Below are 18992 nucleotides of genomic sequence, written 5' to 3'. Positions count from 1 at the left end.
AGGTTTTGAGTATTTATAATTTATATAATGGTTGAAGTCAGTAATAATGGTATAACACTAGTTGGTACACTAGTATGTACATTAATTAGTGCATGTAACACCACCGTTTTTGTTATGGTCTAATGTAATGTTAGTTATGACATTTTGTGATATTAATTATGGAGTAATGCTAGAGACTCCAAATATTCTATCAAAAGTTTTACCAAATGTTTCACATGGGTGTGGGACCCACACAATGTGGGACCCATGTGGGTCCTACACCCATGTGAGACATTTGGTAAAACTTTTGATAAAATTTTTGGGGCCTCTAGCATTTTTGTTAATTATGACATTATTTTACATATGATCTAAAATATGTTCAATTATGTCTTATGTCATGTTTAGTTATAATTTTTTTTTTTTTTTTGGTAGTTATGACGTGAGTTATGCCACATGGTATACACACTAGTATTTTTCTATTATTTAAGTCTAACTTCAGTTATGCAATTCTCACCGAGGATTGTTTGGGATGACCTAAATAAGTATATTTTTTATCTTTTTATGAAAAGATATGCAGAAAAATAGAGAGATGATATGATGAAAAAAAGATAAAAAGATAAAAAGATAAAAAGTGTGTACTTATTTAGGATAGCCAAATTTGGCCATATTACAAATCAGTTATACTTTTAAAAATAATTATCTAAACATGAAAAGATTTATACTCTTAACAACAAATAATTATATAAACATGAAAAGATTTATACTCTTAACAATTGAAGTTGATAAAATTTATTATTAATTTGAATTTTTTTTCAAAATATACACTGATATGGTGTTCCCCCTACAAGTATTGAATGGTGTTCCCCTACCATCACTACAACAAAAATCACCTATGGCGAAATTTAGTCGCCAAAGGTCCATTTTTAGTCGCCAAAAGTCACTTTTATACCTTCCCCGACTAATTTTTTTTGTCGCCAGTGTTGTCGCCAATAAATGGTCGCCCAAGGTTTTGGCGACTAAAAACGTTTTAGTCGGCAAAAAGTCAGGTCTTCAGCGACAAAACTTTTGGTCGCCAATACTCAATTCCACTTATTCAAATTATCCATTTAGCGACAAATATTTTAGTCGCCAAAACCTAATGAATCGCCGACTAAACTTATTAGTCGCCCAAAACAACACATTTGGCGACGAAACAGTTTAGTCGCTGAAAGCATTTTTCTGAAAAAAAAAATTCAGCCATTGCTACTCCCAAGTTTCGAACCACTGATGTCCCAGCCACTTTAACCTTTACCAACACTCTCCCCACTACGCCACAAGAACTTCACATGAATATTTTCGCAACATATATTATTTATATAATATATTGACCGATATTAATAGAAAACAATATATATATATATATATATATAAATAATTATTTTTATTTAATATATTTTACAAAAAAAATAAAGTATTTACTAAAAAAAAATAGGGGAGCACTTTTGGCGACTAAATATGAATTTTAGTCACCAATTCTATGTTTTTTGGCTACTAAATGCTGTTTTGTCGCTAAATACATTAATTTCCGCCCAAAAAAACAGCTTTCGGCGACTAAACTGATTTTGGGTCGCCAAAAGCTCCACCTTTGCCGACTAAACTCAGTTTTAGTCGCCATTTGTCCACTTTTAGCTACTAAATTTTTTTTAGTAGCCAAAAACCTTTACTTTTGGCTACAAAAAATTTGTTTGTCGGTAAAACACCTATATTCGGCGACTAAAGTATTTTTTAGTCGCCAAAACCTATAGTTTTGGCTACTAAATGCTTTTAGTCGCCAAAAAACGTGCCTTTTAGCTACTAAAATTTTTTCAGTCGCTAAAACTCCTATATTCGGCGACTAAACTGACTTTTAGTCGCTAAAAGCCCTATATTCGGTGACTAAAGTGCTTTAGTCGGCAAAAGTGCTCAAGTTTGGCGACTAAACTGATTTTAGTCGCCATTTGTCCTACTTTCAGCGACGAAAATACTTATTTTAGTCGCCAATTCTGCATTTTCTTGTAGTGCATTATTGAATTCGAGCGTGGAGATTCTCTTTTCCTATTTCCCTCAACCGACCCAAAACCCAAAAAAAAAAAAAAAAAAAAAAACACAAAAAAGCAAAAGACAAAAAAGGATCATCAATCCATAAAAATGTTAGATATATATAGCATTAGCCTTCAAACAGTAACATGAGCATATTATTTAGGGAAAATTATCATTCAGGAGATGTTTTAAAAAATTAATATAAATTAGTTAAAAAAATTAAAATTAAAATTATTAATGCTTTTAATATTTAAAAACAATTAAAATTAAAATTATTAATGCTTTTAATATTTACTATGTTTTTAATTACCATTCAGGAGATGTTTTGATAAATTATGACAAATTAGTAAAAAAAATTATAATTATAACTACTAATATTTATTATGTTTATGTAAATAATTTTCCTGACTACAAGTGTGATGGTGGTTCCTCTTTTATTTAAGGAAAAATGTTTAAGACCCTAAAAAATATCCACAATTCTATAATGTAGTAGGATACAGTGGCGGTGGGAAGTCAGGCTTAAGGGGGTCACGTGCCCCTCCTAGATTTTGAGAATTTTTTTCTTTTTTTTTTTAATTTTGTAAACATAAAGAAAATATGTTAAATAAAAAAAATTATAAAAATATTATTAGAGTGAAATGTCAATGACATTTTAAAAATTATGAAAACAATAATGATTGTTTTGATTGAAAATGAAGAGACTACTTAAATCATATTATTTATGAAATTTTTTGAATGTAACGGTGATGTCATTATTATTGATATTCAAGTATAAGTAATTTCACTATAAAGATATGAAATTTATTAGATTGTTAGTTATATTTGACATGTGAGGTTCACTCTCCATGTGTTTATGTATTATTAGTTGGTAATATCACATATCAATGATGACGTGGTATTACCATTATATTGAATTTTTAATCAAATTTGGTATAAATTTTTTTTTTATCATTATATAATTTATTTTAAGACTAGTATCCATATTTTTTTATATTATCCATGATACACTAGTTATAAATAACATTATTTTTTTGATGTTTCTCGAAATCAATCGTAAAAATTTGCATGACATATTTTTGTAAAATTTTTTGATATTGTAATTAATAAGTGCCCCCTCTAATTTAATTTTCTGGCTCCGCTACTGGTCGGATATGTGTTAATTTCTGATTTAATACACAATAATGGTGGGCACAACTCTCATGCCATATTATTATTGGTGAATTTGTAGATGTAAATGGGTTAGTTTCTAATATTACTCTTATTTAAGTCTAGCTTCGGTCAGGCAACCTAGCCAGATGATTAACAGCAACTTTTGTTAGAAACTGAGAGTGCAATGGCTTTTGCTCTTATCCCTGTGGTTCCCAACTCTCTTCACACTAGTAGTATTAGGCTACTACCATCTTCTCAAGTAAAGTTGTTCATTCATGGCAGAGTTGTGCATACCGTTCGATGCATGGCTTGCGATCAAAAGATTGTTAGGCGATCTGCCAACTACCAACCTCCCATTTGAGACTATGACCAGACACTAGATAGTAAATATAAGGTAGAGCAGATCAGATCAGATACATGGTTAATGTATTTTGTGTAGTTTTGAAATTGTTGTACATTATTGGAAGCAATGCTTGCTTTTGCTAACATTTTAGTTCTATTTTTGTAGGGAGACATGTATGTAAAACATGCTGCTAAGTTGAAGGAAGATGTAAAGAGAATGCTTGACAAAGTGGCGGATCCATTGGCTGGACTTGAGATGATTGGTGACTTGCAAAGGCTTGGAGTGTTTTACCACTTTGAGGATGAAATAAAGAGAGTCTTGGATAGCATCTACAACAATATAAATTATTACAATTGGAGCACAGAGGATTTGTATGCTACAGCTCTCAAATTTAGACTTTTCAGACAACATAGTTACAAAATTTCTCAAGGTAAGTTCTTTTTTTATTTTTATTTTTTTATTATCGATATTCATTTTACTTCCTTGTGGTTTGAGACTGAACCACTTTATCCCCTATAGTTCAAATGTCGCCAGAAAGCTCCCATATGATTTTGGATCAAGGTGCAACCGTTAGTTTTTCAATCCAAATTAACGGAAGGTGTATCACACACTATTTTTTAAAGTAGGATTAATTTTCTGAAAAAATAAAGTGATATTAACTTAACCAAAGGATAATTTTACCCTCATCTTCTTGAAAATTAAAATTAAGTTAAGATCTTAATTAAAACCGAATTAAATTAAAATATAATTAAGGATTGATTTAAAATATAATTAAATTAAAATTATATTATGATATTCATAATTACAATAAATAATTAAGTATAAAGATTAATTGTGATCTAAAATATAATTAAATTAAAATTAGATTAAAAAGGTAGGAATTATAATAATTAAGAATTTATGATTTATTGTGATTTAATTAAATTAATGTTAGAAAATAATAAATTATGTGTATGAGAGAGAAGAAAGAAAGAAAATAACAAAAAAAGGCTTTGGGCTTGAGGGTATTAAAGTCATTTCCATTTATAAACAGATGCATTTTACTCTCAAAACTAAGTGGGGACATTCTGATTATATTTGAAGCATAATGAGATAAGCGCAGTGATTGAGGGCCCGACGTTTTCGGGGCTCGAATGCCCCGAAATTCCGTTTAAGGTAAAAAAAAAAAAAAAAAAAAAAGGAAAAAAGAAAGAAAAAAAAAAAACAGTTTCCAAAATTAGAAATTAGGGGCATTAGGGGCAAATTTTTTAGGGCCACCAATCATTTTTGATGAGATAAAGTACTCCAGTCTTAACCCACGAAGGACTAAAATGAATTTTGTCCTTATTATTACTTGTACAATAAAGATTATGGTATGGATTGGGGTGGGGAGTCTTGCTTCTGCAAAGCTTGAAACCTTACCCTCTTCTGGCCAACTACATAAATCCCAATTAGTTTCACAATAATATTAGGTGTGAAAAATTAAAACTTAAGTTGTGCACAAAAAATGTATTGTGTAGTTAAAATTTATCTTGAGTATGATGTGGGTTATATTTAAAATAATGATAAAAAGTACAACACCCCTCATATATGGTTTGGCTTTGAAGCACTTTATTCTCATGTGATTTTAGACTAATGTGTAACTGTTAATTTTCCATCTAAACAAACAGGAGGTGAGTTACATGCGCCTAATGTATATGTATGCCTCTGCTTTATGTTTTTCCCTTCAAAAATGATTTTGTGCTTAATACCAAAATGACCTTGTCATCCACTATATAAGCAAATGACATCAAATACGTTATTATTTAACCAAACCATCCAAAAACACCTTTATTACCATAAAATCAAATTATAAAATTACCTTAAATAAAGGGAAGATGTGTACGAACTGTTGGAAAATAGCTTTCCAAAATTCTTATTTTTTGCTAACTTTGAATATTAATTAAGGTGAAACCCAAGCGTTATTTTTAACGTTTCTAATTGGGTTCATGTTTAATGCCGCGTAGTGAATAAAACTGTGTATTTGGTTGCTCAAAACCATTTCCGAATGAATGAGAATTCGATGCACGTTTTCGGATTCATGGAACTAGCTTTTGGTGAGCTTTCTACACATTTGTGAAATGTGTTTGTCCCACATTGGAAAGCCTTAAGGATTTATTTGGGTTTATATACCTTAATTTGAGATACTTGGGATAGGCCCCAAGGGGTACCCAAGTTTGTAGAAGGGTGAGGTTATAGGTGAAGTGGGTTAGACCCATTGGACTCAAAACAAAAACCACATGCGCGCTCCGCTATTCGTCTAGTCTGGCTGGGCTTGGGCGTGTGTGCGTAGTGTGAAGTTAGGTTGGGCTTGTCCGACTCAATACTTATCTTTTGGGACAAAAAACATTTATAATTTATTTTATTTTTTTTTTTTGAATTTTTTCCTTCACCCAAACACATCCCTAATAGGTTCAGACCCACCCGAACAGGTTCATAATTGTTGAATTCCAACCGAATCAATCCAAACAAGTTTCTATTTGTTTGGTACCTATTCGAACAGCCACCATTTCTCCTATAAATAGTTGGCCATCTAGCATTCATTTCCATCAAAAATTTTCCAAACTTCTTCCCTTTCTTCTTCTGTTTGTCCTCCTTTGCTCCTGCATCTGTTTCTGCATTTATTTTTAGGAAAAAAAGAGAATGAGTTACAGCATCGTTTGGTTCGCCAGACTTGATTTTGTAGTGCTGCAAATTCAAGTGTTAGTCGTTTCATCTTAGGAAGTAGACGCTGGTTAAAACTCGAAGCACTAGAGCGAGGGCGAAATCTACTTTAAGGAGATTGTATCCAACACAAGCCTCGACTTTATTTTCTATATGTAAGATTATAGGATCTGTATACTAGAAGTCAAAACACTATGAATATAATTAATTACTAAAATATAAACTTAAATACATACCGTTTAATTCCATGATTGTCTTGAGTTTTACTTCTTTGAAAGAAGATGGTATTCACAATCGGAAAACCTTAGCACCAGCTCTTCCCTTCCTTCTCCTAATCTTTTTGTTGTCTTTCAATGGGGCTGACAACCCTTTGATCTACATATATATAGATATATGTAAACCCTAATAAGGATAGGAGAGGGGACTGGGCCTAAATAAAACAATTACTGGGCCCTCCCATTAAGGAACCCAAATAACTTAAAACATGCCTTACACCTCCATATCATATATCCACATATAAAATAATATATACACTAAGATGACCATGGTCCAAACTTTATGGATTACAATAATAATTTTGGGCTCATACCAGCCAATCTATCTGAATCACGTTCAACCCGTTTTTCACAAACCAAACAAAATATAGTCAATGACAGCCTAATTAAGAATAAATTCTTACATTCTCCCACTTAGGCAACATTGACTACTACTTTAAGAAAATATTTTATTTAAGAAAGATGACTTTCGGGTTAAACAACTTTAGTGGCCACATAAACATGATTCAGAATAAAAACATCTCAGTACAAAATCCCGTTCAATGGGAAATATTAATATCGAACTGTAGCGGTAATTATGCTATTGAACAACATAACACCTTCCACAATTACAAACACTAATATCTCACCAACATGGATTCCTATATGTGATAAAGTGTAGTATGGAATTTCGGCATAATTGATCCAAAAATTATATAATATGCTAATTCCACATTCAATCCTCTGTATGGTCTTGACAAGACCCTGCAAGGAATTTTATTCCATTTTACACTTCCAAAAGAAGCCTTTATTCATCTAAATCGAGGTCTTTCATGCTTTAAACCAAGCATCATACTTTATGGATCCATATATACTTCTGAACCAAAGTGTTAATCTTTATATCTCAAAATTAAAATATAACTGTAAGAGCTCATGTAAGAGGTATACATATATGACAATTACCATTTATGCGTACACACACATAACTATAAACAAAATGTGAATAAGCACATTAAACTTTATTAACTGAAATATACCATAGATAATATTCATGGGTAAAAAATTTCTTTAACCAAGCACATAAAAAACTGTAAAGTACCCATATGCTCAATATATTTAGCAAACTAAAATTTGGCCTAAGCCCTATATTTAGAGGATCAACTAGTATGTATTCTATAACATGTGCTCATAAAGAATATCATCTTTAACAACTCTGTAATTCTGAAATACTTTAAAATTATGTATTTAACACCATCAGAGTTTTTGTTATTCTTCATAGAGAAAATTAAAACCATATATCATAATACATCTTTATAGGTTTGGAGATGAAATTAACAATTCCAAACTCTGAAATAAAATTCTTTAATTACATAACTCAAATCGAACTCTAAAACATGTTTGTATAGTGAAAAATTATAAGAGATTTTATGAAACTCTTTCGTGAAACAAGATCTCATGCAAACATAAAAAATGTAACCAGTAACAGACACTATATATCATTTGAGCAACTTCCAAAGTCGACATTATACAACCAATAATATTAACGTGATTAATTCTTCCATAGCTAATTGTATAATCTTTAATTCTCTATAAATATCATGACACTTTATGTCTTTCAACCCAACGGTCAAGGCTTAAATTAAAATAATAATTGTCTAACAAACTAATTGCATATGCACCAAGTTTAAATAATTCATTAAACTCTCACAACACTAGCATACAAGACATTCCTCATGAACTTTTTCTCAAAATCATTTTATGAATACTGAATGTTATTTAATTAATCTCGATCATTAAGAAGAGCAACGTAAAGCTTTCAATTTTGCATATTAAATTCAGTGAAAAATGTGATCTAGGTATGCTCTTTGAGATGAGACAAATAATCCTCTAAGTTATTTTTCAATCTCAATGCCAAACATATAAAATACTTTATCAAGATATTTTATACCAAAAAATTATTAACAACAATATCTTCACATCAAGTATTAATTCGAAATTATTACTAATAAGTAAAATTCCATCGCTATAAAGGATCAAGAAAAATAAATTGCTCCCACTGACCTTGAGATGTATGCATAAATTAATAGTATTATCCATAAAGCCAAGTAATAATATTTGGTGAACCTTTAAATATCATTACTCAGAAATTCGTTTAAAACCATAGATAAATTTGTTTAACTTACAAATCAAATTTATTTTGTTTGGCGAAGCAAAAGATAAAAATGTCACAATACCACTATAATAATTATAAACCTATATTTATGACATTGGTAAGAACAATACTCTTTTCAAATCACAACCTCTTGCAATAGCATTGTATTTATTTATTTATCTTTTTTTTTTTTAAAAAAAATACTTATTAGATTTCAAACTTTTAAAAAGTATAACATGATCTCATATCTAATTAATAATTTGTACCAATTCATTTACCATATTACAAATCACCAATATTTTCATCATACGTAACAATCATCTCTTCAATCTCTTGATATTGCTCATTTAGAAAAAATAATATAATCGCAAGGATCTTTTAATTGTATGAGAATGTCTAGAAGGTTGCACATGTCATACATGTTCAACTTTTATTAATAGACTGAATAGACACTTCAGATTCTACTTGCACTCTCACTTTCTCTATGTGAGAATGAACGGACCAATTTATTACAATAGGCACAAGTATACACGAAGATTTATATATTTAAATTGTTCACCAATCTAATAACTTCACATTTTAAAATTTTAAAAGATTCTTATGTCAGAAGCAAGATAATAGAACCATTGACAACTTACAAAGTAACAACAAATAGCTATAGGTCCCATTTTGATTTAAAAAAATATCATAAATTTTTTTTTTACTTCTGTATAATCCCAAACTCAAAAGTTATTCTAACTAAATTTTATATTAGTTCATAATTCAAAAGTGTTTTAAAAATATTTTTAACTTAGTACCATATATAAAGTATACATAAGTATACATAGTAATTAAAAATATTTTATCACAAAAACGTGTATAATTTAAACATGTTAAGATACACCTCATCATTTTATTGGAGTCCAATTACGACACTCAAGTACTCAACTTTCTTTCGAAGTTACAAGCATGACATGTTTAAATTGATTCCACAATTTTATAAAAAAAAATTAATAAGAGGTTATGCATATTAACCAAAATTATCATGTTCACTATAATAGCGATCTTCAATTAATAATTTTAAAAATTTTTATCAGTGTGTTTTTCAACATAAACGAGATTAGACAAATGCATAACATCAATACTCATTTATGAAATTAATAAAATAATTTTTCCCACACACCTTATGATAAATGAAAATCTATTTCAATTATTATTATTTTTATTTTATTTATTACCAAAATTAAAAATAATAACAATGCTTATTTTGTTGACATTAAAATTGAACTGTATCTCATGGATAATATAAAAATAACATTCTTTAAAATAAGATCAGTACTAAACTATAACTTAAATAACTTGACCATAAAATAAAATTTTGATCAACACAAGCATTTTTTTTTTAAAAGCAGTTTAAAAATAAATAAGGATATTCCGAAGGTGGGAAGAGCGTCATAGCTCACAAAAAATTCTAAAGAATTTTTCTTACTTGAGTTAATAATATATAAAGAGATTTGCGGAATATTCTGAAAATGAAAACATAAAATACTGAAGAGAGATAACGATTTGTAAAAGTCGAATGTATTATATAGAGCACTGTAGAGTATAATTTAGATTTTCTTATAAGAATCACCTAGTGAATATTTTAAAACTCTACTTTCTTAAATAGTTAACATTGAATATAATTTCAATCTTTCACACTATATTGAGGTGTTAATATAAATGGTTAAGAAGGTGCATTCTCAAGTATTTCACCATCTAAATTAGTTAGATTTAAAACTAAGTCAATATCCATTTACGGATTCACAACCAAAACTTTAATGGAGTAAATTTGATTTTCATAAAAATATCTCATTTCATTGCTTTCAATTCAATATAATATCATTGAATTATATATGGACAATAATAATTTTATAATCACAATTAATATTCTCAAATATTTAAAATGTATCACTCTTAAACTGAATATATAGAAAGCATTTTGCAAATATGTTTCATGTGTTTTGCAAATATTCTCAAATATGTTTCATATGTTTCATAATCACAATTAATATTCTCAAATATGTTTCATATGTTTTGCAAATATTTGATTAGGTAAGATTTGAAATATATATATATATATATATATCAATACAGATTCAATATACACATGTCCATACTTCACATTTTTCGTAAAACTACTAGATCTAAATTACTTTTTTTTTTTTATATATATATATATAATACAATTGGAAGCAAACTATCAATACTCAAACAGTATGAACTCGTTACATTGAAAAAGTTTGCTTGAAATTACTAAAGCACAATTTTGAGATGCAAAAACATTATTCAGTAAAAGAAATATTAATTTATTCCTTATCATTATATAAAATAATTTTACTGAAATAATCTGCCATGATTTTGATTCTAGTATAAACTTGCTCTGATACCACATGTAAGATTATAGGATCTATATACTAGAAATCAAAACACTATGAATATAATTAATTACTAAAATATAAACTTAAATACATACCGTTTAATTCCATGATTGTCTTGAGTTTTACTTCTTTGAAAGAAGGTGGTATGCACAATCGGAAAACCTTAGCACTAGCTCTTCCCCTCATTCTTCTAATCTTTTTGTTGTCTTTCAATGGGACTGACAACTCTTTGATCTACATATATATAGATATATGTAAACCCTAATAAGGATAGGAGAGGGGACTGGGCCTAAATAAAACAATTACTGGGCCCTCCCATTAAGGAACCCAAATAACTTAAAACAGGCCTTACACCTCCATATCACATATCCACATATAAAATAATATATACACTAAGATGGCCATGGTCCAAACTTTATGGATCACAATAATAATTTTGAGCTCATACCAATCAATCTATCTGAATCACGTTCAACTCGTTTTTCACAAACCAAACAAAATATAGTCAATGACAGCCTAATTAAGAATAAATTCTTACACTATAAGCATTTAATTCGGAATTTAATTTACATAATTATTTTCTAAATTATTTTATTTTGTTGTTTGTTTTATTTACACATTTAATTTACACACACACCGCTGGGTGTAACATGAACGAGATATATAACTACAAAAAGAAGGAAAATGATTGAATAAAGGAACTCCCGAACATTTGGCGATCTCAAATGTGTCGATAGTGACTCATTTTTTCGATGAATCATTTCTTTGGTCATAAGAAGATTATGTAAACACTTACTCGAAATCTCACTTGTTAGATTCCATTGTGGAAGAAACTTTTTTTTTTTTTTTTTTTTTTTTGAAGAATTCGTCATGATATATCTGATTCATGCATAATATCACAAAGTAAGTCATACAATAAAACGGCAAAATATACATGTCTATAAGGGGTATACCTCAGGTTATTACAATTCCCTACAAGGCATATAATTCCCTACACCCCCCTAAAAAGAGGGGGAGCCCAAAAAAAAAAAAAAAAAAAATTCTACGTATTACTAATATATTTTTCCCTAATAACTCAAGCCACCAATAAAAAAGACAAAGAAATTAAGGTAATACATTAGCAACACTAACAAAAACAACCCATAGCAAACTATAAAAATTCAAAATTGGCTATATGTCCTTTTTTTTCTTTTTTTTTTTATCTCCAAATAACCTTTACCATCAAAGATTATAGATGAAAACTTAGGAAATATATATGGACAAGTATACAAAAGAAACGACATACAACACCTAACAGATACACTTACAAATCAATGAGCCACGACAAAATACCCACCTGATGCAAAAAATTGAATTCTTCACAAGGGGGCCCAAAAAACCACATGGAGCACAAAAAATAAGAGTTATTTTGGAAAGTTAGTTAAAAATTAATTTTTTAATTTTTTAAAAAAATGTGTGAAAAAATAGAGAAATAATATGACTCAAAATAGATTAAAAATTAAAATTTGACTTTAACCATCTTTTCAAAAAGAGTCCTAAGGTCTCGTTTGACATGCAACAGTTTTAATCTAAAAGCTAAAAAATTATTAAAAAAAATCAAAAAGTCTATAACTTATATAAAAAAAGTTAAAGATTTCATTTTCTCTTTATTTTTTGCACATCTTGTCATAAAAAAATAAAAATTCATTCAAAACATACTAATTTTTTTACCTCATGTTTTAATCAAAAATCAAAAAATTATTAAAATAACCTGTTTCAAACTAGGCCATAGATCTGCTTGACAACCTCTACATGGTTCAAACTAGGAGTGGGCAACGGTTTATCCGAACCGCCCAACCCGCATATAAATGGGCGGTTTCGCAAATATAATGCGGGCGGATGCGGTTTGAAATATGACAAATTTACGGGTTGTGGGCGGGTTGCAAAAATCGCCTGCACTTTAATTATTATTATTATTTTTTTTATATACCAACTTTGTAACTTTAACAGGAGCACCATTATGTTCTCTATGACATTAGGATTCTTATTTTTAAATATTTCTCAACTTTCTTAATGTCGTAGAATTATCAAGTCCTAAACTTGGTTTATTATATGATTTTTATTGGTGACTCATCCACTTTTTCCTAATAAAATTTTCCTTCTAGTGATCGATGGAGCTTCTAGTTTGATTATTGATTACTGAACTGACAATTCTAATTGAGTATAACCTTTAATGCATTGATATATATTTTTTCATGACAAAAATGCTAGTGTAGGGTCTCTTTGTTTTGGGTACTTTCATTTAATGCATTGATATTCAATTTTTATTTGTAAACTCATCAGAAAATTGTTTTCAAATGATCATAAATATATAAAAAGAATCTGAAACTTAAATTCGATGGGAAAAAAAAAATTAAAAATTAATTTTTAAAGAAAAAAGTATAAACCGTAAATCGCCCGCAACCGCCCACACATTTGCAAACTCTATCCGCACAAATCGCAAATTACACTACGGATGGTTGCGGGTTGACTTTTTCCCAAACCTCATAGATGCGGACGGATAAAAATCAAACCGCAAACAGCACATTTCAAACAACTCGTGGGCCCAAGAAACCACCAAGAGTACACCAACCTTTTCAGCCCATAACACTGGTGGGCCGTACAATAATACAAAGCAAGCCCAGACAGACCCCAACATAATGACCGACTGAACTACCAAACAAAAGGGCCTACCATTGTGCTCCACTCACGTGATTCTCTGTACAGTTCTCTTTTTGGTGTTGAATTTGTTTTTTCGTTTTTTTTTTATAAAAATTCAAAAAATAATTTAATAAAAAAAATTAAAGGTTTGACTGTTATAATAATCTTAAAATTTTAATTTGGTTCATTTAAATAATATTTTTTTGATTTATTTTTACTATAAATTATTATTTTTTATTTTCTTTAAGTAAAATTGATGAAAACATAATATTTTAATCATTATACTCAATGTTATACAGAAAATGTTTAATATTTCAATTTCTATTGAATTTAATGACTGATTTTTTTTATTAGTTATACGTAACGAAAATAAATAAATAGTTTAACTTGAAAACAAGTTAAAAGATTAGGATTTAAATTAATAAAATTAATAATTTATAATTTATTTTTTTACAATACTCAAATCTTGAAAGATTGAATTTTTTTTTTTTTAAAAAAAAAAAAACTATAATAGTCTATTGCCAAAAGCACCCTTAAGCTACCTCATTCTCTAAAAGAATTTGTTAGTAAATTACAAATACATTTTCTAAAGTTTGCTTAAAATATGGAGTGACCATTATAGTACTGAAAATTATAAGTACCTCATTGTCAGAATTTATTATTTAACAAACTTAATAGAAAAATAAAATTTTTAATTGTTCTTCTATACAATAATAAAATTACTTAAATTATTAATAAAAATATATTTATAATGTTATTAAAAATTGTTAATTGAGTTGGTTATTTATTAATAAAATGACTCATATGTTATGCAATTAGAAATTTAAAGATATAGAATGTAATTTTCAGAACTACATAAGACAAATTATATTTTAAATAAATATCAAAGTGTTTATTTATAATTTACTCAATAATTTAATTTCACCTCTTTTATTAAGAAGATACTAATACCCATATATAACAAATAAGAGTTTTAAAAATTAATTTTCTTTTGTTTCTAAAAATAAAAATTTTATTATAAAAAATATGTAGGGATCAATTCTTATTATCATTATAATAATCGCTAAAGATTGTTTTGAAAAGCTTTCTAAAAAATTTGGTAACAAAGTAATTTAATCTAAAAAAGAAAAATGAATCATTACTAAATATCTAAATTTATAAATAAAAATATAATAATGATATTTTTTAAAACAAAAATATTTTGCCCATAAAAAATAATTTTATTTCTAAATTTTTTTTAAAAAACTTTAATTTGTTGTAATATTGAATATATTTTTTAAAATAAATAAATATATATATATATAATATAAATTTATGCAATCAAATAGTCTAATAAATCTACGCTACTCGGTAGAATTGATTGTGTACGGCTCACGTGAGTTTCAATAGTAACTCAAGTAATTTTGAAATGATAGGCCAGGCATTACACAGGTGTCATGTCATTAGATAATTTCCTCGATCATTTATTAGGTCTCTATGATTTGAAAAGTTTATTAAAAGTTAATTTGTTAATTTTTTTTAAAAAAAATTAAAAAAATGTATAAAAAATAATATAATTCTAAAGAAATTAAAAAATAACTTGTAACCTTCTGCCAAAAAAAAACTAATACACACAAAATATACTCCAATAGATACACCCACGAATTTGATTTTCCCACCAACGCAACTTTTTCAAGATGGGAAAAGCCACAACTTATCCACGAGAGACATGGAGCATCTCCATCTCTTCCTTTATATTACTTCTTTAGTTAAAATAAGAATTTTTTTTATCAAAACACACCTTAGCAGTTCTCTTATCCAAACCTCCAATAGAAATTTTTTTATCAAAACACACCTTAGCAGTTCTCTTATCCAAACCTCCAAATATAAGTGTTGCTGTAGTGACTCTCAATTTGTAGAGAGTCATTGTAGCTCTTTCATATCTGATAAATTCTTATTTTATTTCATTGAAGGTGAGAAAGATGTCCTCCCGAACGTCCCCTAGATGTCTTGTGAGTATTCTAGAGCTAAAAAAGAAAAATATCCAAAATTAACTTGACCGGCCGACAACCCGGTCGCTCGGCCAGTTGACAGCCCCTGTTTGCTTTCCTTTGCTGCTAGCACATGTTGTGATGTTGCATGTGTTTTTATTATTTTATTATTGAAAAATATTTAAATTTAAAAGTAGTTAAAAGTATTATTTTAATAAAATAGAAAAAGAATTGGAAGTTCGTTGAAAAAAGTAAATAAAAAAGTAATTTTTAAAATAGAGAATGAATTTTTTAATAATATTTTAGGGTAAAATTTAGATAGTCTGGTAAGAATACTCTCATACACATCATATACCCATCATAGGTGGTCCCCACTATCCAATCAAAGGACACCCATGTGATTTTTTTTTTAATCATAAAAAAAAAATATTTTAAAGTATCATTACTGTATCCGTGAACTCAATCCCAGAGATAGCAGATAACCGGCTTAATTTAATCCAATTCAAATAAAGAGACCCACTACCGAGATACTAATAGTGCTCAATTACATGCCACAAACAAATCCAAATTTTTAAAGGATTATAGACAAAATGAACCCAAGTTTCATAGGGATAGATATGTAAAATCTGGCCCGGCCCAACTTGGCCGGGCCCACTCGGGCTCGGGCTCGGGCCAGTCCATGTCAGGCCTCACAGGCTCCCACCAAAATTCGGGCCGCCTCACAGGCCAAAAAATTAGGCTCAAGCCCAGGCACATGCTCAAGCCCTGGTATATTTGGGCCTTAGACAGGCTAGTAGGTCGGGCTGAGTAAGGCCTCGTGCTTAGGCCAGCCTGACCATTTATTTTTTATTTTATTTATTTTTTTTACCGAAACTTTATCATTTTTCACAAAAAAAAAAAATACACTGGGCCTCACGCGGGCTAGGTCGGGCTTTGGGCCAGGCCCTGAATGGGCCTTAAATGGGCTGATGGGCTGAGCCACGAGCCGGGCTGAGCTTCAAAACGATGGCCCAAGGGCTCGGGCTTGAGCCCAAATGGGCCTAAAAGGCCCCGGCCCATCCTGGGCCGCAGGCAGGCTTCGGGTCGCTCACGGGCCATTTTTACACTCCTACATAGGGAATACATGCGAGATGCATTCGAACCTAGGAATTGTCCATTTGTAGCCCCAAGCTTAACATCACACGAACCCAAAACAAGATCACCATAATGTTTGATCAACCAATAAGAAACCCCTAAACCAGCCAAGGCTGAGAAAAGCCAGACTGGACCAAGTGAAACCCATTGAATCTTCCAAAAACCTCTCATTGTTACAAAAGATGGAGAGCAATACAACACTCCACCACTCAGCCAGAGCTACATCAGAGGATCATCCACCATCAATTACTCTCTCTCTCTCTCTCTCTCTATATATATATATATATAATTTAAAATGTTATAAAATTAAAAATTAATTAAGGTGATTTTATTATTTATTTTATAATAATATACTATGGTGTTTAAGTTAATTTAGTCATTTTAATGTCTACGGTTAACGGCATCATGATTGCCCATTAGTCTAAAATTATATGGGAAGTATCTGCATATATTCAAATTAAAGGGAGTAAAATATTTCAATGTCAAAAGTGCTTTTTACTCTTAAAATAAATATCAGCCACATAATATATTTTCTGTACAGAGCATTGTTCTAATTTTGTACACTTAGCACTGCTCTTAGGTTCTTTGGTACATCAATATTTTCCTTACTGATAATAATTGAGATAGGGATGAATTTGATGCTCTTAGCTTTTCTATCTTAATAGTAATTGGTACCTTTGATTTCAGAAGTTTTTAACTATTTTAAGGATGAGATGGGAAATTTCAAGGCTTGCTTTTGTGAGGATGTAAAAGGTTACTATATTTGTATGGAGCCTCGTATCTTGCAATTGAGGGTGAAAGTATATTGGAGGATGCTAGAGATTTCACAACTAAAAATCTCAAAGAAAGCCTGAAGAAGGAGGTTGATCAAAATCTTGTCAATTTAGTGGCTCATGCTTCAGAGATGCCACTGCATTGGAGGGTGCTAAGGTTGGAGGCAAGGTGGTTCATTGATGTGTATGAGAGAAGACCGGATGTGAATCCAACATTCCTTCACCTTGCTAAATTGGATTATAACATTTTGCAAGCAACTTACCAAGAAGATCTGAAGCATATGTCAAGGTGAGATAAATATATATATATATATATATATATTCATTGATCATATATGGAATGCATGCAAAATTCACAATACCATCATACATATCATATTTATACAACACTTCTAGCTGCAGAAAGTGAAATCTCAGAAAAATAGTTACTTGTATGAGATTTGTGTGAATATTTTGGATGTGTTTTTATTTAGGGTGTTTTTTTATAGCTAGTCTCTCATATCTCTATTATTTTAGTCATTGTATTTCCAATTGTGACACTTAAATCCCTCAAGTTTCAATTTTGACTCAATTTTGTCCTTCAAAGTAATATAAAAACCCCAAAGTCCTATTAATTACTATAAGGCCCTATTTCCTTATTAGTATAATTATAAAATCCCTATAAACTTGTATGTGTTTGAAATTTATATCAAAATATGATTTTTCAGCCATACCAATATTAATATGTGAGCATTAGATACACTAAAGAAGTTGAATTGGATAATTTAAATAGTAGTACTACACTACAAATAATAATTGAACAAAATGTAATACTATAATCGGGTTATTGAAAAAAACTTAACGAAAATCTTAAAGAAAATAAATTAGAAATTATACACGAAGTTAGACATTTACGATTAGATAAAAATAAGCAGTTAGCTGTAATAAAAAATAATCAAGAAAAACCTAAAAATAATTTTTCATATCCTTACAGGGGGAACTCTCCCAAAGAACCTTTTGAGTTAATACCACCAGAAAAATAAAAAAATAGATCTAAGTAACTATAGTCTAGACGCATTAGAAGTAATAGAGGAACAAGAAAAAGATAATGAAAATAATAGATATAATCTGGGTGTTTGGGAAGTTGCTATTTTAGTTTTTGGCTATCTTAGTAGGCTAAAATTTGTGTGTTTGGGAAGATGATTGGATTTGTTTTGTAGATGGATGTGATGTTTGTGAGAGAAAAAGTGAAATGGTTATGGTTTGATGTGATATTTTGTCTTTTTTTTTTTTTGATCAGCAAAAAAGAACTTTATTGATGAAGCAGAAAACTAATAAATCAATAAACGAAAAAGAGGATGAGTGCAAAGAACATCATAGCGAGCCAAATCAATCTCAACTAGGTTGGCACCAATAGGATCATCCAATCATATGCTAGTAC

General features: G+C 29.4%; 1 protein-coding gene across 1 annotated transcript; it reads left to right on the top strand.

The window, feature by feature from the left end:
* Positions 1 to 3370: 3370 nt before the first annotated feature.
* LOC145789330 ((-)-alpha-terpineol synthase-like) lies at positions 3371 to 17865 on the top strand. Its single transcript, XM_082913304.1, has 3 exons — positions 3371 to 3445; positions 3695 to 3959; positions 17573 to 17865. Exons 1-3 carry the CDS (start codon positions 3371 to 3373, stop codon positions 17863 to 17865), a joined length of 633 nt encoding a protein of 210 aa, XP_082769430.1.
* Positions 17866 to 18992: the final 1127 nt, after the last annotated feature.

The sequence above is a fragment of the Camellia sinensis genome, chromosome 2 (assembly GCF_055761805.1).
Source record: "Camellia sinensis isolate YWXY chromosome 2, ASM5576180v1, whole genome shotgun sequence".
NCBI lineage: Eukaryota > Viridiplantae > Streptophyta > Magnoliopsida > Ericales > Theaceae > Camellia > Camellia sinensis.
Note: the sequence above shows the minus strand (reverse complement) of the source record. Positions and strands in the feature narration are given on the sequence as shown.